Consider the following 27,674-nt stretch of genomic DNA (forward strand, 5'->3'; position numbering starts at 1 on the left):
CGAATGAATAAATTCCACGTCTCTTGCAGTTGTATGAAAGTTGTATAACGACTAGATTAATCGCTCGATCGTATTATATCGTGGCATAGCTCGTATTTAAAATCAACTGCATAAAAGTTGTACTAATTTAAGAATAATTTAACATGAAACTGATTGAAAGAAATTTGTGACACTTTTCTCTCTTTCTTTTCTTTTTTATCTATCTCCCCCTCTCTCTCTCTCTCTCTCTCTTTCTGCTTATAAGCTAAGAATAATTTCTAAAGGAATGACTCGTAACTTTAGCCCGGGTCAGTCACGCCGACAGTGACGAATAATGGATATTCTGTCGACGAGAGAAAGAAGAGAGAAAGAGGGATATAGAGCGGTGGGAGACGGAGGTCTGCCGCGATAAATTCGCGCTATATTTTTCACGGTGGAACCATCTCGTGCTTCCACGTCCTCATAACCGGCACAAATTGCGCAAAAATACTGCCACGTATAAATTGCGGCGAAATCGGCGCGCGCGCCGACAAGTCCGGGAATCTCCCGGATCTAATTTGAGCGAAAGCCTTTCCCGTTCCTCTGTGACCGCGTCGTCCCTTTCCTTATATCGTATACGTATCCAACGGACGAGTCTCTAGGTACATTTTTAACCCTTCTATTACTGCCAGGGAAAATTACGAAATTACTCCGGAGCGTATCTTTCCGCTCTATCTTAATCTTAACGAAGTAATTTTAATCTAGGTATTTATTTTAATCTATTTTATATTTGTTCTTTTTATACTTTCATGGATGTTAATGTAAATTTAAAAAGTGTTATAATTTTTACTTTCACTTACACATCGAGACATCGATTTATATATCGTAAGTAAGAATATTGAGGCAATTACAAATTATTTAGTTAAAACCAACGACTTTTTTATGGTAAAATTCTGTGGATAAAATCTCAGTGAATTCAGTTTCTCGGGAATTGTCGGCCTAAAAGGGAAACTTCGGAGAATAAGCAGCGATCAATTATCTGCACCTATGTCGCAGAGAACTTTCGAACTTTCCGGATCGGGATATCTACCGCGGTTTTTCTATTTGCCGATATTTCAGCCGCGATAAAGAGATCGGAGCATGGTCTAGACTGGCCGAGTCGATAAAGGAATCTATTACTGCCGAAAGAAGAAGAAGAAGAGAAGGGAGGAAAAGAGAATCCGGAGATGTGCCACTGACTCGGTGGAATCTCTCAGAATTTTCAGCTCTCCCGGCTATTACAATATAACGTTTCTTTATCTATACGGAGATGCCGCGAATATCAGAAGAGGGGTTGGACCCCTCCGCCGTTCGTTTCCGCTGGAGATTGGTAGTTTTTCTCGGGCTTTATTGGTAGCGCATCGCCGGAACACAGCGAACGTTAATATTGACCGCCTTTTTTCGATAGTGCCCATCGCGAAATCACGAAATTGAATTTATGATATACAGTGACGGAAGAGACGAACGGCCGCGAGTATTTCGGATTAAATCCTGCGAGAGCTCGTCCCGAGACGACTGTCTTCCTCGTTCCGAGAAAGTCGATATCGCAGCGAGAAGAGAAGTGGAGAGTAGAAATTGCACGCTTCAACAGAATTTCTAAATATTGCAATTTTATTCTTGATATTTTACTCGAAGAAGCTATTTCATATTATTGCAAGAATTTATTTTACGTTGCAAAAGAAGAAGAGCGGCTAAAAATATAAACTAGCTTATTTAAGAATCTTTATTTGGTAAAAGTTTTTATTTATAAATGGCTATCAAAACTAGAAGACTTTATTAATAAAAATTTCCATCATTTTATAGATGGTTCCTATAGCTGTGACTTTGCGACTCGAATTCTTATCAAATTTTGAAGTCTTGTTTGAAAGTGACGATCGAGACAAGATATCACTCGTTTCACTTAAGAAAAGTTAGTTCTTTGATTTTAGTCTATTTACGAAAGTGTCCCAATCTCTTTACCGATTCCCGGAGGAATACCCGTGTTAACATTTGGCTTAAAAGAAAACGCACTTGGTGAAAGCGATATACTTTGCGATTCGTGCGATCGCGGCCGTACAACTCCTGCGAATATGAGTTTCCCCGAAAGAAGACCTCGAGGGTTCCCCGAATCATTCGCTGCGAGTCTGCGAGTCGGCAAGGCGAGACGGCCTTCCCCTTTTCTATCTCGCAGCAAGGAAATGGAGAGGAAACTGATTGGAGCTGTTAACGTAAATACGCGAATGGATGTACGCGATCGGAAATCGGGATTAGTGAATTGGCTCACTGTTTCTCCCTTATATCTCCCAATGGGAGATAGTGCTCTCCGCGCGCGCGCGCGCGCGCGCCTCCTCCCTCCCTCTCATCCTCTTTCTCATCGTCCTTACTCCAGAAACCATCGTTTCGCCTTCCCGATCTTCGCCGCTCTATCTCGATATCTTCTTCGTTTTCTCCCTCTCCAGGCTCTCTTCCGGCTCACCACCGACCAAATTGAGTGCTCGTACGCCCGTTCGATCTTGCATTTGGCCGGCAGTCTGGATTTCTGATTTGAGTGCTCGCAATTTTCGGACGGTAGAATCCGCTTTACGCCGTTCGCACGTACGAGACTCTGTCGCGGTCTCTGTGCGAATTAATCGGACCCTCTCCTCGTTGTCGCGGTAATTCGCGCATTCGCAATTCGCCCCTGCTTCTTCACCACCGACGAGAAGATATTATACCACATTAACGCTATCGTTCTCCATAGCAAAGAGAAATTATTTGAGGGCATGAATACAAATTTTCGATGTAATCGAAAATGATTATCAACATTTGCATATGTAGTAATCACAGTAACCATTATTACGCTTTTGATAACGTGTGCAAATATATTATTTTGGAAATATGTAATTAAAATGAAAAGGGACCATGATCAAAGGAAATACAGAAGACAAATTACATTTTCTTCCGCTTAATTAATGTATGAGATTTTATAAATACACACGTAGAGAGAAAGACATCATTTGACATCATTTGAGATTCAAGAATAATTACAAAGTAACAAAAAAATGAAAGATCCTTTTGAGGTAAAAGCGAAGTCTTGCTTGTAACGGATCACCTTTACGTCAGCACGAAACGAGTGTCCTGGTTAAAGTGCATACAGGTAGGCGGTGCGTGGGTGTATATGTGTATACATATGTGTGGCTATAAGCAAGTGCACACTCGATCCTTCTTCGATCGTTCGGCAAATGCTTTTTACGAAATTGGACTCGTCAATGGAATTGAATTAATGTATACCGAGAGAGAAAAAGAGAGAGAGAGAGAGAGTTACACGCGCGGATTGGTGGGATGGTCTTGTTGGCAGTCTTCTAGGATGTGATCGGCTCTCGGTCACCATCTAATCACCTGAGAGCACAAACGTCGTCATCGATGTAAAACGATACCGCTTCTTTTGCGAGCCGCGTATCTATTTTATGCTTTACTATTGCTGCCAAACTTTCGTTTGGCATTGATAGCTTTTATCCGTTAACATGAATATGATTATTCTATTAAAAAATTTGTCACGTCAAGTCGAAGTAAGTTGGACCCCCATATTTCAAATAAAATTGCAAAATTCTAAAAAATAGTAATTTAAATCGATCTTTTAACACAAAATTTGTCTGAAATTTAGTTTTTTGTTAATTTTAAAATTAATATTATCTTGAAAAAAGGGATTTAAGTCGCTTTTAGTTGACCAAATACTAAAGCTGGATCTAATCTTTGCAAAATTTATTTTATCGAAGCATATAAATTGATGGTATTATTAATTTTCAAGATTGAATTTAAATTAATTAATTATTTAATTCAAATTAAACACCATATTATGATTATCTTAATAAAGAAGCGACAGATTTCAAATTTCCATTGCAATTCGTTTATTAAATTATGTTGAGGCAAGTTCAGAACTCGAGTTCACCGTACTAAGGACGGAGATAAAAGAGAAATCTCTATTGCTTTGCTAAAGAAATGGTTTTGTTTAATTTTAGGAAAAGTACCTCTATTCAATAAAATTTATTATGTCTATTTGCAAGAGAAAAGTTAAACTGTTAAATACCTAAATCTTAAATATCTTGTTAAATTATTCTCTCACATCCAATTGATTGACAGAATCCTGCTAATAATTTTATTCTTGTTTTTAAGATTAATATCATTTAAAGCCAGAGATATCGAACGACAATTTCTGCTTCATGTTTATTCTCCGGTGAAGTTAGAATGTATTATTGTTATCTCTGAGTCTGATTACGAGGTTCCTTTATTGCGCGATGAAAATTATTGTATAAGATACACGCGCGGTCTCTTGGCCTGCTCGCAAACCGCAACTTTGGTCCCACGTCCTTCTGATAAGAAAGACTTACAGAAGCGTAAAATACATCATGACAAGATAAAAACCACGTCCGTAAAAATTGATGTAGGACTTTGTTTCCTTCCGCGATTGTACGGTTATTTACAAACGTTCGCTATCTGTAATCATTTCCCGTCATGCACGGATTAAAAACTCCATTACGTTGCTATATGAGATAATTCGCATAATACGTTGTTAAACAGACAAAGATGTAAGCAGTTAGAGATAAATATGTTTATGGAATCATTGCAGATATTTATCATTTTTCTAGTAAAAGTTAATTGTGCTATATTATTAGTATTTGGATTTTAATTTGGATTTATTCGTCACATTATTCGAAAATTTTTTCTGTTGTGCATATAAAACATAAAAAGGTATTACGTATGTATTAGTATCATGCGTGTTGATATATTTTATATTATTATCTAATAAATGAATATACAATACTTTTTTCTTATTATGTTATATAAATTTTTATTTTCTAACTTGCGCTCTTCTATTTTTAAAAGCAAAATTGTGTAATAGAAATATGTTAGGAAGAAATCTATTTTTATAGCTCTCTATTTCACGACTTCTGTGTAATTTCGCAGATTTCCTATTTCTCTCCGTGCGCTCGATGGTATACGAAATGACGCATGCAGATCGCGAAATGCGAGTGCATGTCGAATCATTGAGCGAGCGCATACTCGAAGCCCGGCGATCGAGACAAATTGTTCGTTCAGGCCGGACCTGGTTCCTTTCTTTCCACGCGCGCATTAAGAATTAAAGCTTCCGTGCTTGTAGTTACCTAACGATCGTGATTTATTATTCAAACTGTCCCTTTCCTTGGCCGCCAATCATCATCGCAAATTCCCTGTGACGAGCGATCGCCCGCTCGTTTCCGCGTTCCCCGTATCGGAAAGGCCATTTGCAATCTGTCGAAACCGAGATGTAATTGATCGCCGGCAAGAATGCCTCGTTCCACGAGCGCATTGTACGCGTTGCGATATTATGCACACAAACCAAAAATGCGATAAGAGTTCCTTTTATCAGTGGCAAGTTTAGAGCTCTTCAGCATAATAAATTATGCGAGGCTTAGTAGTGTTAATAAAATAAAGCATTAGTGAAATATAAGTAAGTGCGATCATAAATTATTGGTACATATTTTAGCCATGTTTTTTGTCAAGATTATTAGTTTTCGCAATAGTAGATAAAAAGATTCATATCCTTCTGTATCGTTTGTTTACTAATTATACTTCTGCATGGACTTAAATGTTAACAAAATTTTTGCGATTTGTCATTTATTAAATCGCAATTAATAATCCTGTTCCAGAAGATAAGCTACTTTAATGACAAACTTCAAAGACACATAAAATTCGCGTTTAATGTTGGTTCTTGATTGCTGCCGTTGTTTGCCCAGATGCTCTGTGCCCTAGCGACCTTGAATCGAAAACTTACGAGTAATCGCGCTCGCGACATCTCGTCTTTCCGCTGAATTCGGCGTTCCTTATCATGCGTACGTATTCTGGTCCACGATGCGCTAGCGAATATCGTATAAGCACAAGAAGGACAAGTATATACGCTCCATATATTGCGCGTTATACAGTCCATTCGGACGCGAGATAACCGCTCTTCTCTTGCCCTCATCTAGACGACGGCGCGCGGTCATCTCCGTCGCGTTCTTTTCGCTCTTAGACGAAGGCTATTTCCACGCAGTTTATAGAGATTTTGGACGAAAGTGCCTGGCTTTATCGGCGGCCGAGAATCGCAGTCGGAACCCGAAGAGAGAGAGAGAGAGAGAGAGAGAGAGAGAGAGAGAGAGAGAGAGAGAGAGAGAGAGAGAGAGAGAGAGAACACGGAGTTCGTTCCGCGCTCTCTTGCCTCGCGCAAGATCGACAAAGTGATCGCTATCTTGATAACTCAGTCAAGCAATCTCGATAGAACATCTCCTTCTCTAAAGAGGGCATCTAGTTATGAATACAGATGGTAAATTTAATTAAACGCTAATCGACATTGAAAAGCTTTAGTTGTACTTTACATAATTCTAATTAATACCAGGAGAGAGAGAGAGAGAGAGAGAGGGAGAGGATGGCGATGATGTTTCTCAATGAGTACAGCATCTTATCTGATTCTCAGCTCTTTTTAGTTTTTATCAGAGTCTTGAAATTTTCTGGGCTTTAATGAATTAGAATTACCGGTTTTTAATTTTATTCAATACAAGGGAATTTTCTAAACACTATCGTCGTAAATATTTCTATTAAAGACTTGCGCTTAAATAGGATAATCACAAATTATATAGCAAAATTATTTCGCAAGTAGCCAATATTGTTTTTTTAGAAAGATATTTGGATTTAAATAATTGCTTCTATCGTACGAGTTTCAACTGCTTCTTAAGACATTATAATTTTACAAATTTACGTAATCTCTCGCAAAAGCTTGGGATGGATGGAAAAATCAGAACGGTGGCGCCGAAAATGTCTTCATCTTCGAAGCACAGCACCGATAAAGGCGGGTAGATGATGGGGTTATAAACTCCCGCCGTATAGTCCGCGACTGCACGACTGGAAATGGCTGATCGCCCCATCGGAGGGGTAGTCCCTCAAGCGCGAGTCTCTCACGCGGGGGTTAAAGGCGAAAGGAGTCTGGCGCTGGTGATCGTAAAAGCATCCCGTCGGCGCGATACCCCCCGACACACACAGCTTCTCCAACTTGTCGATAAATACTTTCGTCTTTCCGGATATTCAGAAGTCCGGCGAGACGATCGGTCAAGTTTGAAAAGAGTGTCGGGCAGTAAAGGCGGGAAAGCACTAAGCCGCGATAAAAATAACGAGGAGCTCAGATTTATATCGCGGAATTCATTTGTGCGACCAGCTAATTCGACGAGCTTATCAAAACCGGAAGCCAGCCACGGTGAAACAAAGGGAAAGATTCGTGCCGGTCTATTAAGCTTTATTCCGTCTGTTATACGGTCATTCGGACTGCGGTATTACGTCGCATCGACAACACAAGCGAAACTTATACGCTATAGTATATACCTACTATCCGATGGATGCGGGTCTCTTTTTTCGCGGATTCATATTGAAAGGGACATGTTGTGGGTGGAAGCAACGAACGCGATATGCGTCATGAAGGCGAGCTATTTCTTTCTGGCAGTAAAGAATACATCGCTTACATTTCCACGTTATAAATTTTTGGATGTTAAAGCGTCCGGTGCACATGTCAGATGTCCAAGTAAATTGAACGTAGCAGCTGGATGATAAATGTCTTGCAATTTTATGACTTGCCAAAATGTCATAAAGCGTTATCAAAATAAACTATTCATAACTCGATTTAGATATATGTATATGTATAGACAGGTACAAAACGTCCATTTTTTTAATAAACGAATTTCTAGATATATTCACCATGTGGTTAAAGATCTTTGTGCTCGATGGTCCTATAATAATATCATTAGAAAAAAAATGGATTTTTATGATTATTTCTCTGTCTAGTTAAAGGTTAACAATCTGCGACTCTGTTTTAGAAGGGCGACTTAACGAAACGATAAAATGCCGTGGCACGAGTTTGAGAAAGTTCTTCGAAGTACTTCGCGTCAACTTCCGCCTGTCTCGTTCGCGATATAACGGCCGTTTTAAAGAAGCCATTTTTATTTATCACGCCGTCTTCCGTGTATGTATTTCGACTGAAAGCATCCTTCGGCGCGCGCTCGTCTCGCCGACTCGCGCATCAGGAGACGAAGACGAAAGGAAATTGTTATCGCTTCGCGACACGGGTACTCTCGTATTAGGGTAGAAGCTTTTCGAAATTTTTCGGAAGATTCGGCTACTATACCCGTAGCCGATTCAATTTGCCTAATGAAGAAGGCAGGAGGGACGACGAGGAACTATAAAGCGCGGCTTCTATGATTCACTCTTCACGAATTGATTTTTTCGTGTATAGTATTCTCTTATTCTCTTACATACATACGGATAGTAAGGTAGTATAGATGCTATCTCGTTGTGCAAAAGGCAGAGACTGCTATATATCGAACAAGACAGTCTCCCTATATAATTTATGCGGAAGAGCACTTAAGTCCGCGGGAAAAATTCGAACAATCCTAATTGATTTACAGATGTATTACTATTACTCTAATATTGTTGAATACAAAGTCTCCTAGCATCAAAATTTCTCTTCTATTTACAACACTGTTTGATAATTATATTATTTTTTAAATTTTTATTTGTAAAACGACGTAACAAAATCAATTATTTAATAATACAAGATTCTTATTTGATTCTATAATGCGCGACTTTCTCTCTTTCTCTCTCTTTCATGTGTTGCTATTTTATTATATAAATCATTCTTTCTGTTCACAGAATTCTATACGCCACAACTTGTCGCTGCACAGCAGGTTCATGCGAGTGCAGAACGAGGGAACTGGTAAGAGTTCTTGGTGGATGATCAATCGCGACGCCAAGCCGGGAAAATCCGCCCGTCGTAGGTAAGTCCAGATTGCCGACAATTTGCCTCTCTTTCTGTTTTTCCGTCTCTTTTGACCGCGAACTGTCGAGAGCGCTGTGTGTATCATATTTGTTGCGCAGAGCTACCACTATGGAGAGCACCGGAAGTTTAGAGAAACGACGCGGCCGTTCGAAGAAGATAGCTGAAGCCCTGAGGAACGGCGGACTGTTAGCCGAGCCCACGTCCAGTCCCAGCAGCAGCGTCGGAGAGGGTCTAGACCTATTCCCGGACAGTCCCTTGCCGCCCGCCAGCGGATTCCAGCTCTCCTCTGACTTCCGGTACAAAGCTTTAATATTTTCGTTTAAAAGTAAAATATGAAATTTGCAAAATACGAAGATTTATAGTCGATAAGATATTTTGAACTACATATCTCTTTTTAATGGACTGTCATGTCAGTTGATATATGAATCGAGTAAATATCAAAACTGACCAAATCAATCTTTTTTTAATTTCGAGGGAATTTGATATACTTGCAAGTATTAGTTACGGGAATAGAATAGTGGTTTTAATAGTTTGGCAATATACGATCAAATGTAGAGTATAGAGTTAGATTATATTATATACAGTATACGCGCGTGCGCGCGTACATACATTTATATCATAAAGAAATCTTTATTATACATGTGTAAAATTAGAAAGATATTAGTTATAAATCTCAAGAAGAAGCTTAAGGCGAAATTAATTATTTTTATTATTCAAGTCCTCGCGCTTCAAGTGCTTCTTCCTGTGGCCAACTGAGTCCTATTCGAGCGGTTCTCGGGGAACCAGATTGGACCTACGCTGTCAGCCCGGAACAGCAACAGCAACAACAACAGCTAGGTACATATCTAATTTCGCTTTCTCTTATCCCTTTTTCCCTCTCTTTTCTTGTATATCTTGATATTTCTAGAATTTGTCTTCGAAAGTTGTACCTTCTAGCCATATTAAACAGCGTTACATGCATATAAGTTGCATATTATATTACTGAATAATTTATTTAAATTATACTTTATATAATTAGTATAATTTATTTATATTATACTAATTATATAAATATGGTTAATAACTGTATCAATCCTAATTGAAATTAGAGATAAAATGAACTTTTTGCTGTTCATTTATCCACGTGTCCGATAACACGATTAATACGTCGTGCATCATGTTCGATCCTAGCAGGCAACCTAGCAGATACGATGCTAGCAGGCAACCTAGCAGATACGATGCTAGCAGGCAACCTAGCCAAGACGATGAAACTGGAACCCTACCAAATGTACCCGACATCATCGCCGGCTAGTCACCAGCAGCAAACGGTCCCGCCGCCGCCTTATTACGATACGCAGTACCAGAGGAACAACGGCCTATGCACTTCGTCGTCCGCGTCCTATGGCCTGCCACCTACTCCGCAGTCGGTCAATCAGCAAAGATGTCCGATTCACGGTCTGCAGTCGTGCGCCTGTCATATGGTGAGTCCGAAATTTTTGGCGGATTTTTCGCGCGAGAATACCACAACTCTCCACAAAGGAGGACATCAGCGTTTTTATGTTGCGCATGTTCGGCCTGGCAATGTTGCAAAATCAATAAGGATCGCAATATATGTTTTACACAAACACGCACATACACACAGGCAAACATGTACACGAAGTATCTATGCTTCTATATGGCTTAGAGAGAAAGGATATAACGTTAACCGCGATGATAGCCAAGATGATTAATAAATATCATTTTTCAAAATGAATTATTTATTGAGATTAATTATAAATACGACCTAATCGAAAAATTATTATCGAAGGAGGATACAATATATTTTCTTCATGGAAATTGAGCTCGTTATTTTCCACGACGTCGATATTTTTACAACAATATTTTTGTTGTCTTGTGCGAAAAGATTTGCGATCGTGCGATGGAAGCTTATTTACATTTTATTATTGAAACTGGCTTAAAAAAGCATCATACGCTTATGGAATTGTATTGGAACGTATTTTCGATCGGTACAAATGCAAACACATTCGGGCCAAACTCAGAACAATCTGTCTAATTGATCAATTTTCACGAGATTGAATTTACTAAGATTAAATTATGCTAAAATTTATTTACTTTTATTTATGTTAATTATAATTAATTATTTTATTGCTGTGTGATATATCCGTCATATCTTTTTCAACAAAATTCATGTATTTGTCCTAGAATAGATCAAAACACATATATGTGAAATTTTCAATTTTCTGAGATTCGTTATATTTCTTACAAATTACGACAGAGAGATATAAAGAATAAGCAAATATAGAAAACTGTGATATTTGTACGAGGAAAAATATAAATGGTATACTATATTTTTCATCGTAAATAGAATAGAAATATATTTATATTTTATTTGTAAATCGTTGTTGATCAAGAATATTTATATCATAAATTACATGTTATAAGAAATTATATATGTTGCAGGCATAATACAAAATCAGGCATTTTAGAAAATGCCTATAGACATTTTACAATAAGCCGGCATAACGCCGTGTGTGTACTTACTTATAATGCAACGCATAGGTTTCGCTTAGATATTTGAGAAATATAACACTTTGTGTCAGTGCTAAGGGAAGTAACTGATATGTATGTATAGATATGTGTGTACAGTACACATGTAAAAAACTAATCTAACTCCAAGCCTATTTCAACCAAATTTCAATTTCAAGTTTTTAGGAATAGGCTTGGAGTTAAATTAGTTTTTCTATGCGGGGGAGGGGCGGAGCCCACGCATATACTTACAATTTTTTTAATTATATTATATGCAAGAATCATTTCTAAACTGTTATTTCTTATCTAAAACTCTCGTTATGCCGGCTTATTGTAAAGTGCCTGATTTTATATTATGCCTGCAACATATATAAATACAAATTGTTACGATCACGCTTTTGTCTTCATCGCACATTCTTTTTACAAATTCAAAAATTAGAACCTGAGTCCCATGTCACCATCTGGTATGTCACCGTCGTATCAGCAGAGCGAGCCCAGTCCAACACTGAGCAGAAATCAACAGCAAACGCTGCAATACATGATTCAGACACAGCGTCAACAGCAGCAACAACAGCAGTCGCAGCATCAGCCGGCACAAACTGGACCGGCCGGTCCTAGCCCACCCAACACGCCAACACCCTGCCCCGCCACAGCCAGCACTATGATGGGTCAGCTGATGGGTGCGCTCAATCATTCCGCCCTCGATGATCTTAACATCAACATCGAGGCGATGCACGGCGGCTTCCACTCCACTGTTGATGAAGTAAGTCTGATCATGCTCCGTCTGTTACTACTGATATTGCCATGGCCTACGTCTGTTACTACTAATACCGTCACGAATAAGTTTTTAAGAAACTTGCATAATTTTTAAATTAGGGAAATCATTTCTCGTCTGCGCGAGCATTCTGAGGTTTCCTAAATTAAATCTACAACAATTTGTTGTAAAAAATAAAATATAAATGCGAAGAGTTTCTCAGTTGAGATTCCTAACTGTTACGCAAAATTTATCTCAATCGTCACACAAACTATTAATCCTTAGCTGAAGAATTTTATTTACCAAATCTATAGTAATATTATTAATTTTTATGAAATTATCTTAGAAGAAAGATCTTATATATGCACGGAAAAAAAATGCTGTTTAATTAAAAAAAAAAAGAAGTTGCTTCAATTAAACGTCGACGTCACGGGCTGCCACAGACATAAAATAGGCTGCATTCCGATATTTACTGCCAGCAATTGTCAGTACTGAAAATCTATAGTATACGTGACGTAAAGTATAGAAAAATATATAGATTTTCAGTACTGACAGTGAATATCGGAATGCAGCCATAGTTAATTCAATTGGATATTATTGGGCCAAATATTTGAATTATTAAAACAACTATCTGTTTTTTGTTCATTAATATTGATGTTGCATCAATAGATTTCATCTCGATTACACTGATGCTGTTGATACAATATCATTTTTTTCCGTGTGCACAAATACGTACACTTTAGTAAGACGAAAATTTCGCGGACATTATTAGATAGTTAAAAAAATAATTCTAGTTTAAATTCTGCAAAGAGTTTAATAAATTCATGTTACCGGATAAGGATTGTTACAAGAGGGAACGTTGCTTTGTAACATGTACGTATAAACGCGCGATTCGATACGTAAATTGCAGGTAATTAGGCATGAGCTGTCGATGGGTGGCACGCTGGACTTTAACTTCACGCAGGGAGTGATGGGCACCGTGCAGGTCAGCGACGGCAATGTCGTTGGCCAGAATGGTGGCGTCGTCTCTCAGAACACGGGCGTCGTCATCGGCACGACGACCGGCAACGCGCCGGGTGTCTACGTAAGCACGAATGCGGCAGCCCCCGCCGCGACCCCCTCGTGGGTTCACTAGCAGTTAACCCCCCTGCCCTCAACACCCCCGTCGTCCTTGCCGATGCCGCTGTTGTCCGACGGATCGCTGGATAACTTCTGCGGGATGACCGAAGGGCAGCTCATCGGTGAGTTCCTTGAGTTTGAATTTCTTGATTTTCAAGTTATCGCTTGTAATCACAATTATATATCGAGACATAACATCGATAGATTAAACCGTGCAGTCGTTGGTCGCCCGGATTTCGATTCGGGGCAAGGTTCGTGCTTATTTCTTAGGGAAAAATTATAGAAGAATTATAAATTTAACTATAATTCGGTGATAATAGATTTAAGCAGAGTTTAATTTATAGCGACTCTACATAAGATCATCCATGTAAGATTTTCTAAAAATTTCACTCATTTTTTACATTTATCACTAGTTTACTTCTGAAGCTAATGATGAAAAAGAATTCACTACCGTGACATATTGTAATCATTTCACATTAAGACCAAATGAGTGATCCATTAACTCGATAATTCGTTCTGCTTTGTCGACTTTCATAAACAGAATAACTCCGACTAATTTCTAGGTAATAGCTTCACTTAAATGCATTACGTAATCGTGAAATAAAGGAAAGACGTAAATCTATGTCATCCATCTGTTAGATGTTAGAGTCCGCGAATCGATATCACACACACACACACACACACACACACACACACACACACACACACACACACACACACACACACACACACACACACACACACACACACACACACACACACACACACACACACACACACGCACGCACATATATTCTCACGTGGCTGATTAATCATCCAGAAGTTCACTCGGGATCTTTCGCGAACTTTCTTTCACGTCGCGTTTTCGATCATGAAACTATGAAGGGAGGAAGATATCCGGCGGATGCAAGAGGGAATGGAGGGCAGAGAGAGCGGGTCATTGATTGCCCCCTCGTGCACGCAAAATAATATTTGCATACTCGTGTCATAACAGTGCTCAGCCATATGGTATTTAATAAATCGCTTCGACGTTTTGTGCCTCCGTCCCCCGATCCTCTCGGCCCCCCGTACCCCTGCCTTCCACCATTTCGTACGTGCCAACACATTCATATAGCTGCAACCCATATTCCAACGGTGTTTTGTGCGAAATCGCTATTGACTTGAACGCGATAACAATTACATCGCCGCAGGCCGCGAATTTTATGGAAAGCCTTAACACAATATTGCTGATGATCGCGATCATACGAAAACAGTCGCATTTTGTTTGACGAAGAAGCGAAGCGAAGCAGCGAAAAAACACTCGCGCGGGGCCTCGATTTTCTCGCGAGGACCGAGTAACACGCGTTTACACGTCGTCACGTTTAGCGATAGACGCGAGTTCTCCATTTCCATGACGTACTTGCGTCCAAATGTAAATTTCATAGTAGATAAGAAAAAAATGTAATTGATGGATCAGTAGATCTGGCCCGAACAGCGTATTGATAATAGTTAGTAGACAATACTTTTGAGAAGAGTAGCTTAATTCTTAGTGTTTAGAAGAAAGTTACAAGTTATATGTTACAAAGAACTGTATAGAAGTGTAATCAGAAAATTGGTTTCTGGAAATAAAATTAGCAGATGGAAAATATGAAAAGTGTACCTGTGTTTTTAATACAACTCACACATAAGAAAATAAAATTGTTTTAAAAGTCAAGCTGAAGAAACAATTCACGAATGGCTCGACTGTTCACGCGCTTACGAGACGATAATCCCTTCTACATCATTTCCCAGAGTATTTTGTTTACGGCGTGCTCAAATATTCACGTCGCTTTGCAGCGACCTTGGACAATTTACACGAAATTACACTGGCAATCGCGCCCACAGATAATGCGATCTGTCTCTTTCTGCAACGGAGTATTCTGCATACATGAAGCTGGCGATAAAAATTAAAACGTTTTCACGTTCTTTACGTCGATTCCTTTTTTTTTACACCTCGCTCTCTCTTTCGTTAACGGAGGAAGAGGAGGAAGAGCAGGAGGAGGAGGAGGAGGAGGAGGACGAGGTAGAAATGTAACGTGATTTCTCGGAGAAAATCGTTTTTGCTGTTAGTATATCGCAACAAAGCGACTAAAATAACTGCCACTTCGCTATCGGTGCCTTTTAATCTTTAATACACGCACAAAAGTGCAATGTAATTATAGCTTTATCCTACCATCTCGTCTCGTTGTCCTCGTCGTAATCATCATTGTCGTTGTAACATTAATGAGGATAAAAATGTCGTACGAATGCACGGATAAACGTTCGACGATATTAATCATACGCTAGTAATCGCGTTCTGGCGTGTGCTTTCCGGTAGCCAATTGCAACTGACTGGATGTTGGCTTCCTCTGTGCAATCTGCGTAGTTGCGTGATCGACGCAATAATGTTTTTCGAGTGTTACAAAAAGAACCGTCGAGAATGAAACGCAACTGCCCACGATTCATTGACAAACCTATAACGGTTCTCACACTGAGAGAAATTAGTGACAACAAACATTTTGATTTGCTGCGGGTAGCAACCTTTTGTTGCAATAGCAAAAAGTTCGCTACCCGCAGCAAATCAAAATGTTTGTTGTCACTATAATGACAAATATTTGCTAATACAGCAAATCCTTTTTCTCAGTGCAAATCATTACAATTCTTTAACAATGAGATAAAAAATATGAAATTAAATAATCAAGGATTAAGCTAACAAAATAAAAAAAATTAAACAAAACATGATATAAGAAGTCGATAAAATTAATGAAACAGAATTTATATAGAATTGAATGTAAGCGTATTTCATGCTTACGCTCACATTTTCACTCATTCATGCGATCGTCAACTATGCTGATCTCATTTTCGTCGGCCGCGGATTTTTCTTGATCTTGCACATCATCGTCGAGCGCGGCAGCAAAGCGCAATGCGGCAAGCAGGCAAGCAGACAGCGAGAAAAAATGACGCGAGCGTTTGGCCACGCGAGCGGATCATTTTTTCCCCCCGGACAACCTCTTTTGGCGATTGCACTCACATGACAGCCTACTTTGTTGTCCCTACGGGCGCGGATATTATTTACACGGCGGAATATCGGCCCGAGAGAGATATTAGCTTTCAGAAAAATATTTTTCAGAGTGGTGAACGCGCACGAGCGACGAAAAAATACCGCCCCCGGGCTTACGCCCCGGTATATTAACGCTTCCGGCCGTTCCAGTAGTTTGTTGTGCGTATGAAACCGGTATGCACACCGATCTCCGTTAGTTTCGAGGGGGATCGATGTCTTTTTGTTTCCTCTCTCTTCCTTCCTCGCTCTCTTTCTCTCGCAACCCCTCTCTCTTCCTCTCTTTCTCTCTTTATTTTTTTTCGTCCGACTGTATATCCATTTACCGTCTGGCGGAAAGGGCATAAATTCGAGGGTTTGGATAAAACCGATACCGCCGCCGCAGCGAGCGAAGCGCAACGCGACGCGTAAGAAACGCGCTTCGAGGCACGGACGTTTCAACGTGGCGGCGATGCTGCCGTGACGGTGACAGGAAAAATTCCGCGGTAATTCTTCGCGTAGCATGGAAAAATTTCTCCCATCGTTTGAGAAAATAATTTCAATCATTTTTACGGGCTAAAATTCCCCCTAAGGCAGTAGCGGAAATAAATTTATTGAGCTTGAAGTCTGAGATTCGATCTGTGATAATTGGCACTTTATCCTAAAACGTAGTTGCTTTATATAATCAGTTAATATCACTAACTGCAAATCAGGGTAAATAAAAATTTTCATGCCGTTTTCTATATTCAACGCCAATGACGAAACGTCATTTTCTCTCAAGCAACGGGTAACAAGAAGAGGGTTGATAACGTGATAATCTGAGAATCGCTTCGTTTTATCGAGCGCGACGATAAAGGAATGAGGAGAAGTCCGGCCTTATCCCGCCATCGCCCTGTAAAACTACTCGCGAGAGTAGTCTCGGCCACGGAGCGGAAACTGCGAAACTACGAGAAGCGTCCCTCATTAAATGAGAGCGCGCTCGGCGAAACTTTTGTCGTCCGAAATAACAATGGAGTCTCTCGAGCGCCGGATTATTTCGAGATCACACGGTACATGACTCTAATTGAACGACTTCCGGTCGGCGTCGCGCTAATGGAGAACAGATTTTCGGATCCGTGCCGCTCGTAAACTCGCGGTCGAAACTCGAAACTCGCTCGGTCCCGATCAGTTCCTTCGCGAAAACTTCCCAGTTAAAACAAAAAAGCACCAAGGAAGAAGAGAGGGGGAGGGAAAGAGCGACGCGCGGGAAGGAGAAGGCGGGCAGAAGGGGGCGAAGAATAGGAACAAAGTGGGCAGATAGGGGGAAGACCAAGGGATGCAACGATAGATCGAGGTAGAGAGCATGTAGGTTGCGGAATGAGGGAGGACGGGTCGCGCTCGCCTGACAAGGTTGGATGGCAAGGGAAGAAGTCTTTTCTTTCTCCCGTCCCCTTCTCCCCGTCTCTTTCTCTTCTCTCCTCCACCAACTTTATAATTCTTGCGACGCTTTTGGGGAATGAGATTGTCGGCGGCAGGGACGGACGGAGGCGGCCAGGGGGTGGCCGGGCTTTAAGGTAGTCCGCTGGCGCCAGTGACGTCTGCCGAATAGCTGCTGACTCCCAGACTCCTGCAGTTTCGGCTAAGTGGTTCCCTTTTGCCCCACTTGAGCGTTTGTGAGCGCACACCTTCTTCCTCCACACCCGCGGGAGCGCGCCTATCGACGACGAAGGCTGATGAATGCTCGATTTTCTATCGACCACGGAGAGAGAATCATAGGGCGGTTTAGGGGCGACAAATACGTTAAAGCTTTCTATTAAGAAGATTTCAGCCTTGTAGGTCAAGGTTTAGTCGTTCGCATATGTGATGAAAGATTGCTCTTTTTATACGTGAATGAGAGAAATTTTCATCTTGGAGGAATCCGGAAATGATAAGTATTAAACTTTATGAATTGTTTAAGCTTTCAATCGCTGAGAAACTTATCGTATTACGGAAAGATAATATAATCGTTTTTTTCTATTGCAATATGCATTTTTTAATACTTAATAGCTAAGAAGATACTAACAGTAAGTAATGAAAGAAATTTAATGTTGGGCAATATGAGAAATCGTATTTGGATCTGTTAAATAATTTAATAGTTTAGCAATAAAAGTAAGCTACGTTAAAAATAGTTTAACATAAATAACTCAATTTAACATATGCTTACTGTAAAATGTACATTAGAAATGATAGTGGAGAACAAAAACTTCATTTAATGGTTAGCGACATCGCGTTGCGATTTGGATGAATCGATTACGACAAGAGAAACGTGCCACACGTGTCAAAATTTAATTACATTCTGCAGACGATGACTGACGTAATTGAATGCCGAACGGTTGGTTTATTAAAGTTTCGAGTACTGCTGGATCATCGCCAATCTTATATTAGTAAGCAAAAGAGCTCGCGAGTCATTTAATCCTCACGTTAGAGCTCGTTACTATCTCATATTCAAGGCCATTTTAATACGTTTTTATTTAAAATACGTTATTTAATAAAATAAAAGAAACTAAAGATAAGAGACGTTATTATTAATAATTATAATATTTAAACAGTTTTTAATTCTACTAAAATGATACATGACATCTTTGGAAATTTTAATTAAACTACAATATTATATTTGTATGATAGTAATTTAGAATCTTTCAGTTGTCAATTGATTTTACGTCTATGTGCAAATGCGCTCGCGCGATGACTTAAAATTCAAAAGGTTCTAAATTCTAAACTGGCGTTTATAATCTGCTTGACCTCAGTATTTTATATTGAAAAAAGTTATACGCGCATCCACGTGTATTCCCTCAGTAGAACGTACGAGTCGACGTCACTCGATGAAAAGGGCTCGAGCTTTTTTCTGGGTCAAGGCTCAACCCTTTTGTACTATTTGCAGCCCCAGAGAACGTGTCTTAAAAATGGTTAACTGAAGATCACACATATCGTGTGAGCATTTATTTTTCGTCCAAACTTTGATCGCTATAATCTTATCCAAATAAAATATTCATGAAATTCTTCGCATATTATCGTATAATATATAGAATTACACGTATATTTTCTTTTGGTATTGTAATGTATGTACATAGTCTTAACTCTTTTTTCTTTTTTTCTTTTATACTAATCTCTTTTTAATTAAACTACATATATACTTCGAGGTACACGGACTGCAATTTATCACTGATTTTAAACGTGGTTTTCTTAAATAGGTACTTCGTCAATTAAACGGCTGTTCTTAATTATCATTATTATAAGTTGGCAAAGGGGGATACATTACTACCATAATACAACAGTACTCCCGGTTACGGCCAATTAATCTCCCCTGACCCAGAAAGGAATTGAACTATACGTTTAGAATCGCCAATGTTACCGGGAAAACCGGCAGGGGTGACACGGTTGTAGGCCGCGCGCAAGATCGCCGTTAGTGTCACCGCTAGTGTAGGGATGAATATAAAAGCAGCGACGATACGTCTCGTCGACTGCGAAATTTAAGATGAATCGGTACGTTCTTGGCCGACGTTCCACTTTTGGAAAGTTTCGTTTATTCGTTTTCTCGGAAAGACAAATGTAGTTTTGAATGCAATTGGATAGCGCCTCCGTTGAAGTATTTAGGTTGAGTTACGGTCGCATAAAGTTAAACAAGTTGATCAAACCAAACTTAGAATAACTTCGACGTATAAAAAAAAAAGATTATAAATAAAAGACTCCTTCAACGCGTTTTATAGAGAGAAAACTATATGACAAGAATTTTCCTTCAAATTTGAGATTACTCTAATGTGCTGTGTCTTCTTTTCGTTATACAGATTATAATTGATAATTTTGATAATTTTAATAATAAAGAAATATTTCATATATTGGATTCAAATTTTCAATATTCTTGTTCTTACGATTAATTTAGAATTTTTTACAATTTATACTTGCATCGTTACAACATATCATTATATCAAAATTTCTCTATGTTACGAAAGTAGATAGGCAGTACTATGACACTTGTCATTCGAGTGTGTATAAATCGATCCATATGTTTCGTCTTCAGACTGCGCGATGACTACCGTGCTGCAACGACGACATCGCAAAAAGCGTATGCATAAAAGAGGCCTAACGCTCCTCGAGACTTCTTAACCCACTTTTCTACGGAACCTGCGGTTCGACGCCGAGCATCGCTCCCGATCCATCGATCAAACGTTCGATCCGGTTCTCTTACTCTAGAAAACCGCGGTACGTCGTTCCACGTTACCACGGTTACTACGGAATCGCAACAATACTTTTTACAAACTTTTCGTTTGAATTACAGTAATCGGTGTCTTTCTTAAAAAAAGTTTCGCCTACGACGAAGCGCAGATAAAGATTATATGTGATATATTTTTATACATTTCAGCCAACAGCTCATCCAATTTGATAGAAACTCGAAAACCGCGAAACTTCGGCCGATATGCGCGAACTCCGGAATACGTAAATTCGTTGGAGCATGTTTGACTGACGTGACGCCACGGTGACTCGGTGTCCGTTCCACGGAGAGATCCACTCTCCTCCGTTTAACATCGCAATACCCGTTCTGGTCACTTCGCGGCCTCTTCCGTACTTGCCCCTATTACAAGCCCGTAGGAGTGGTACTCGAACTAGGCGGCCTCGACGTTTCCTCCATTAATGCCAATAAGGAATGCCGCCCGGTGTGCATTCCTTCAAGCAGAAATGTCGCGATGTCGCGGCACAGAGGAAAGGGGCGGACAGCGAGAAACCTAAAGAGTCGCCAAAGGGACGGGACACAAAAGGATTGCATAAATAGAATCGCAGCTTCCTTCGTGCATGCACACATCGTGCACACGCGCGCGACTGTCGTAACGGCATACGTCGGTCAATAACGGCATTCCGACTCGCAGGAAATTAAGAACGAGCCGCGAGCATCTCGACGTTTCCAGCTTCTGCCCTTAATCAGGAATAATGTTCGCGGGGAGAGACGAGACAAGATATAAACGCGAGAGGGCCGCGTTTTAGTTCTCAAGGAGATTCTCTCGCCGCTTTGTAACCTTATTCCACGATGACTATCGAAATGCTAATAATCCGACGTAAATCTTAATTATTCCTCATTGATTTGTGTAGTGACGTTTTGTTACAGAGATATTTAACGTGGGAAAGTTAAATGGATTGATGTTCTTAAAATCTTTGTTTCTTATGGAAGAAAATTATGTTCTATGTAAAGATAACTTTTATTTACAGAGATTTCTACGTAAAATGATTATCTTAATTGAAAACTGAAGACCCCGATAAATCATGGATGAAAATTAAAGTGCAAAAGATGTATCTATTTATAAGTAAGTCTGCGTAAATTATATGGAATAATAAGAGGCGCGCAAACTATATGAAATTTAATTTTTAATTTTCAGCACCTGGATTATGGAAATATGTACTGAAAAAAATTCATAAAAAATATCCACACGCATAACACGACATATTTTGTCGCAGCATGCATCGTCAATACGCGATTCTAATTATTACTTGACACGCATGCTCCGGTTAAAAAGTATACTGCGAAAAAATTAATTTTTTTATAAATGAATTTTTACATTTCAACATAACCCTTTTCCAAGCCGATCCTTTTTCCTGTGTATTGAGACGAAATTGACTATCGCGTGTCTTCGGCAATCGGAATTTCCTTTCCGTGGTCAATTATCTCGTTGCTGCTACTACTAACCTTATCCTAAGAAAAAAATAATATAGAGAAAGTAACCTAATCATAAATGATATAGAATTTACTGCTGCAGACGTCCGGTAATTGGAATTCCACTTTCTGATCAGTTTTCTTATTTTGCCGCATAATTTTATTTCCAAAAAATTACGAGTAAGGCATTCTAATTGTAAGAAATCTTCTACGAAAGAAACAAAATAATTTGTAAGGAAATTCATGACATAATAAGACACACTCTTCACTCTTGTAAGAATTGATTTTCCGGAAGTTGCAACTAATTAAATTATTTACTGATGCTCGGACGATGATAATGTCGTATTAAAATTAGGAAAAATCGGAAATTTTAAGGAATTAATTATCATGTCCTAGTAGGGTATGTATTTCTAATGAAACAAAACTTCTCCCATTTTCCTTGGTTTTTCATAAAAGTGACAAATCTGGGGATTATAAATCTTTTCTATTTGATTTCACAAGTTAAAAAATGATGCCTGACGACGACCTGAATTTCCCTAGTTTTCAGTAAGCCCTTCGTAAGTGTAATGACGTAACTATAACGTCGCAGTAACGTCTGCGAGGTTGAAGTGCGAAGAAGGGCGCCAACCGACGCTTCTAGGGGGTGACCGGGCTTGCGGTCTTGCCTAATCGAGCGTGCGTTTCCGATGAATTATTCAGGATCGAATACCAGTCTCTGAGCTGGCCGTCCTTAACCGTTAGGCGTTTATTCTCATTATGCGCCTTGCCTGTCCTGTGTTTCGTACGAACGCGTCGATAAGACGCCCTTCCTAATATCTCATACCCTGCGTCCTTCCAACTCTCGGAAATTCTCGCATTAACCCTTTCAAGATTTCGGGATAATATATAACGTTCTCCTGGGAAATTTGTTCCTTTCGAACTTGGAACTGAAAAATTTATATAATTTAGCTTAAAATTAATACGTTATAAAATTGTTGAGATATACAATATGAGCTCTGTTCCAGCAAGAATAGAATTTTTAGTGAATCAGTTTTCAGTAACAGGTTTTTAAGTTTTTTATGGTCCTCAAGTTATAACATGGATTCTCTCCATCGAACAGTAATAAAAAAATATTCAAATTAAAAACCAATCGCCTGTGGATACTTTTTTTTTTTAATAAGGCGAAAGTGAGCAGTCGACCAACGGTGCGCGATACTCTCACGGGAACGTTGCGGAAAAATACTTTCGGAATTCGTGAGCAATATTTATATCTGACACGATCAAGCAAGACGGCCACGCGTTTCTGACGCGTTGTAGGCGCGCACACTACAGCATGCCCCATTAGAAATTCTAATCGAACCACGACGTTTACACACGCCTCTCATACGCGCGCTGCGATTGGTCGACCAGTCGTTTGCAATAAACCTGTCTGCTGCGTTTCAGTCGTAATTGCGCGCACGATCCATAAATCGTGCGGCGTAGAGGTCTCAACCTCTCCTTTTTCCCTCCTTCTCGTAATATCGTTAAAATTTTTAGCACTGAATAATTCCGCAGTTATCTATACCCCGTCGATAAAAATCATTGTTCTCTTCGTCGTTCTCTAATATTCGCGATTGGGGAGGCACGTGATTATGGTCCATCCTGTATATTATTTCTTACGCTATTTACCTATGTGCTAATAGTATAATTTACTTTTTGTTGATCTTTTTCTTTATTATTAATTATCTTGATTTTACGCGATTTTACGTGTTGAGAGAATAGATAAATTAATATTCCAAGATATATCAAATAAATTTTGCGATCCTTCTTTCCTTCCTTCCTTCCTTTCAATTTTTTAAACATGCAGAAAAATTTCATAGTCGATAGCTATGTTTATGATGACCTGACTTGATGAAAAATTGATTCTACAACGCGGCAAGAGCAATTGAACGCGGCTGCTCGATGATCACACAGTGGGACGGACGGGTAAAACGGGAGGAAATAAGGAAAAATCACGGTTATAAGAGTGGTTTAATTGATTTTACAACGACCGACGTCGCTAAGTAGACCGTGATAGGTTCTCGGTGTCACGCATCGATAACCGCCCGGCTGCTTTTTAATACACTCAGGTCTTACGCCTTTCATTACATAATTTCGCGTATGTGGGTCGCGAGCAGGAATTAAATCGATATTGAAAACTACGCCGGAATTAATCCCCACTATAAAAACCTGTTTTTTTGAAAATTCCAAGCGCTGTAACGGAATTTTAAACCTAAATTCAAAGAGAGCTCAAGTTATAATTGTCTAATCAATAAGTTGAGTTAAAGAAATTTCCGATCAAAGAAAACGTAAAATATCGTATACGCTATAACGAGAAGTTTCTTTCTTATAAGAGTTCAATCCAATGATTTAATTACATATCTTTCAGCCTCTTATCTTCGCTTTTTTTTCGTTCCAAAATCCCTGAACAATTGAATCGTTACATAAACTACTTGGTTCAGCAACTGAACGTTATTGAAATTTTTTAAGTGGCACGAGTGGCACTTCAATTTAAATAAATTTAGATAAATAGACATCGCGCTTTATGTGCTTCCAATAAGCGATATTCGACAAATTGCGCGGACTTTATCCAATAACTGGGTCATTGTACGTTCGCGCTATGAGAGTATCGAACATGCGAAGCGAAACTTACAGCTGTGTAATTAGTATGACAACGTGTCTCTTCTCGACTAAACGTCTCGTCAATCGATCGTTCGTTAGATGGTAAGCGGACACCCGCTAGCTATCATGCTTGGCGCCTTGGCCTACGCACTTTGCTTGCGTAATTCCCGCGATGCGGTATTAGGCTCTTCCTCAGCCAAGGCGAACTTCGTCCAAAAGTATGTGCGGTATGCGTGTTCTGTATGGTCATATACACACGTGTGTGTCATCTGTATGCGCGGATCCAAATACATATATGCGTACGGATTTTTGTACGTATGTAGATTTTTCCGTGTGTGTACGGTTACACAAGAATGTCCTACGTATGGTTGGTTTCACAAGAGGCGAGACTGACTTAAAATGCGCCTTCGTTATCGGGACTTTTGGCCGAGCTAGTCGAGGTTCTCCAGCAGCAGGGAATAGAGAGAGAGAGAGAAAGAGAAAGAGAGAAAGAGAGAGAGAGAGAGAGAGAGTGAGAAAGATGTCGGCGACGATAATTTCGAGCGATAAAGCGCCGCGGCGTTTTAATAAAAATGTTCCCGGACCCGATATTTTATTTATTTTTGATATCCAGCTGGCCGCGTGCGTTCTGAATGTGTCTACACTTGACGTGCGTAAATATTTGTGACTGGTACGCTCTTGCTATTGTCGGGCTGAACGGTTGATTAAAATTTTAGGGTAAATATATCCGCCGGCGTATTTTTATTTTACGCGTCCGTTTCCGCGTTATAATATACCTTCATAATATTTAGTTTGCGCTTTTATATCCGCCTTGTAATCCTCGTAGCAATATATATACATACAAAATATCTTACACTTTTTCCGCGTGACGATTTAAAACTAAAAATCTAATAAGTTTTCATTATTTCCTTTTAAACTTCCTTAACTTGACAAATATAATTGAAATATAATTAGGCTTAAATTTTATGATAATATAAATCAAATACCTATAACATTTTCGATTATAAGAAAACTTTCATTAAATACAATCTTGCATATATTATAAAGATTCCCATTTAATATTATTACGTTACAATAAATTTACCGTACGTATAGAGGCTCCAACGTTACTTCCGCAAGTTAAATTCCATTCATTTTTATGTTAAATTAAATGAATATTATTTTTGCCTCTCATGAATCTCTGGGGAAAATATAAAAAGAATTTTATTATAGAGTACGAGTTTTATAAAGTAGTTAACCGCTTGCGCTATACTGACGAGGTAATTGCTGACTATACTACCGATTATTACTACTACTGACTATACTACCGACGAGCTTGTAAGAGATAAGTCCATGATACGTCTCAATGGCTCGATGTCCCTATCGTTTCATTGTGATAAATGTCAGTCAGAATAAGTGCGAGCGTACCTGCGCGCATGTGGCTCGAACGCGCAGCAGATTGGACTGACATTTGGCGACTACACAGTGCGGTATGCAGTCTTGCTACGCACGTAGTGATGCACGCGGACAAAATGCACAAGTCATCTCATTAGCTAGTCATAGCTGACCGTGCCACTGAGAGTGCAAGTCTCGTTTTCTCAGTGGCTGCGTTTCAAAAGGAACAAAAGCTTTTGTTTTTCGCGTATCATCGTGATTCTTGCCATTTTGTTTAATTAATTTTAAGCAATGTACTAGGTATATTAATACAATTATGCAAAACAAAAGATATTATTTCTTGTAATGTTATAAATTATATAGCTATAAATAAAGATCAGAATTTATTTACAGGATATTGAAATTTTGAAGAGAAAAGATAGATTTTTCATATATTATTTTGTGATACATATTATTTGTATAAAATAATAAATCATTTTTTAATTCTGCAAAAATTATATCTTTTTGTCGACTTTTTGATTATTTTTTTCGAGCGATTTATGCTATACTTTCAATTACTCGCAAATTAATTGCTTTATCAACTTACTTTTATCAACGATGTATACTTTTATTGTTATGTTATTAGTCATCTAATAGAAATATCTTTTATACGGTACTAGTTTTCTGACAAGACTGCTTCGACAAGTGACACTTGCGGAATTATGCAAAATTATACTTTTTGCAAAATTATTCGACATTCACCTGCCAGAACTGTCTACAAGAAATATACTGATTTGACTCACGGGTATTTTTAAAATATCGGTAAATAGGTTTATTGGTAAATAGGTTTATTGGTTTATGTCGAAATATTGATATCACTGTAGATTTACAATTTTACATTTTATGTGCATCATAACTTTATATATAACTTTATATACACACACACACACACACACACACACACACACACGCACGCGCCCGCGCGCGCGTGCGTGCGTGCGTGCGTGCGTGCGTGCGTGCGTGCGTGCGTGCGTGCGTGCGTGCGTGCGTGCGTGCGTGTGTGTGTGTGTGTGTGTGTGTGTGTGTGTGTGTGTGTGTGTGTGTGTGTGTGTGTGTGTGTGTGTGTGTGTGTGTATGTATATATATGTGAGTACATATAAAACTTGCCATGTCGTGATTTCGGAATAGATATGGATTGTGTTCGCGAATTGCTTAACGGCCACGCGAAATTCCGAAATCTATGAGCTAGAAACCTTTTTTCCCGGCACTGTTGGCTACATGCTCGGTTATAATTGTACCAGCACACGGCAGTATTTTCGCTATTCGCATTCATCCTTTGATAAATTTACAAAACGCAGAGGAAGTATTCGCGGGTTAATGAGCCGATGTACGAGTGGAATCCGTGGTTAAGTTTTATCCAGAAAATATAGCTCAAGTCAAATTAGGAGATTTCGAAGCTAAGAAAAAATAGACCAACATATCTATGTTAACTTGTCTAAAAATTTTAATTACATTGCTTTAAACGTGTTATATATTTTGTAAGAACTGATTAGTTAGTTACATAAAATAAATAATTAAAAAGTTAAACAGTTGAGAAATTGATTTAAATTTGTTCTCCCCATCTTGAAAGCATATTTTTTTAAATTCCCGAGAAAGTAAGTTAGAACCCACTATTCCACGCACCACAATCTTCAAATTTCACTTTTTATAGATGATATCACGATCGATCTAACTTTGATGAACGATTCGATAACAGAGTAAGAACTCTTCGAGAAGTTTTACAACTTTTTTCCAACACAAAGGCACATTTTTTGTTACTTCGGTTTAATAGCATCATATA

The 27,674-nt window shown here is 39.1% G+C and overlaps 1 protein-coding gene across 3 annotated transcripts in view; it reads left to right on the forward strand.

Annotated features, from left to right (window-relative positions):
• Foxo (forkhead box, sub-group O) overlaps positions 1 to 13,958 on the forward strand; it is a 114,799-nt gene extending 100,841 nt beyond the window's left edge. The window contains exons 2-8 of one of the 3 annotated variants that reach the window (XR_011719529.1): positions 8,665 to 8,789; positions 8,890 to 9,087; positions 9,510 to 9,628; positions 9,962 to 10,251; positions 11,736 to 12,059; positions 12,961 to 13,291; positions 13,374 to 13,958. Coding sequence is in view for 2 of the 3 variants with exons in the window: in XM_071716137.1 (XP_071572238.1) it covers positions 8,665 to 8,789; positions 8,890 to 9,087; positions 9,510 to 9,628; positions 9,962 to 10,251; positions 11,736 to 12,059; positions 12,961 to 13,185 (1,281 nt within the window). In the remaining variant the exon portion in view is untranslated. Of the gene's footprint in view, positions 1 to 8,664; positions 8,790 to 8,889; positions 9,088 to 9,509; positions 9,629 to 9,961; positions 10,252 to 11,735; positions 12,060 to 12,960 lie in introns of all 3 variants that reach the window. The other 2 variants (XM_071716138.1, XM_071716137.1) reach the window with 2 other exon arrangements.
• The last annotated feature ends 13,716 nt before the right edge of the window (positions 13,959 to 27,674 follow it).

The sequence above is a fragment of the Temnothorax nylanderi genome, unplaced genomic scaffold, assembly GCF_030848795.1.
Source record: "Temnothorax nylanderi isolate EJ_2023f unplaced genomic scaffold, tnyl_v1.0 TNYL_tig0177_pilon, whole genome shotgun sequence".
Classification (NCBI taxonomy): Eukaryota; Metazoa; Arthropoda; class Insecta; order Hymenoptera; family Formicidae; genus Temnothorax; species Temnothorax nylanderi.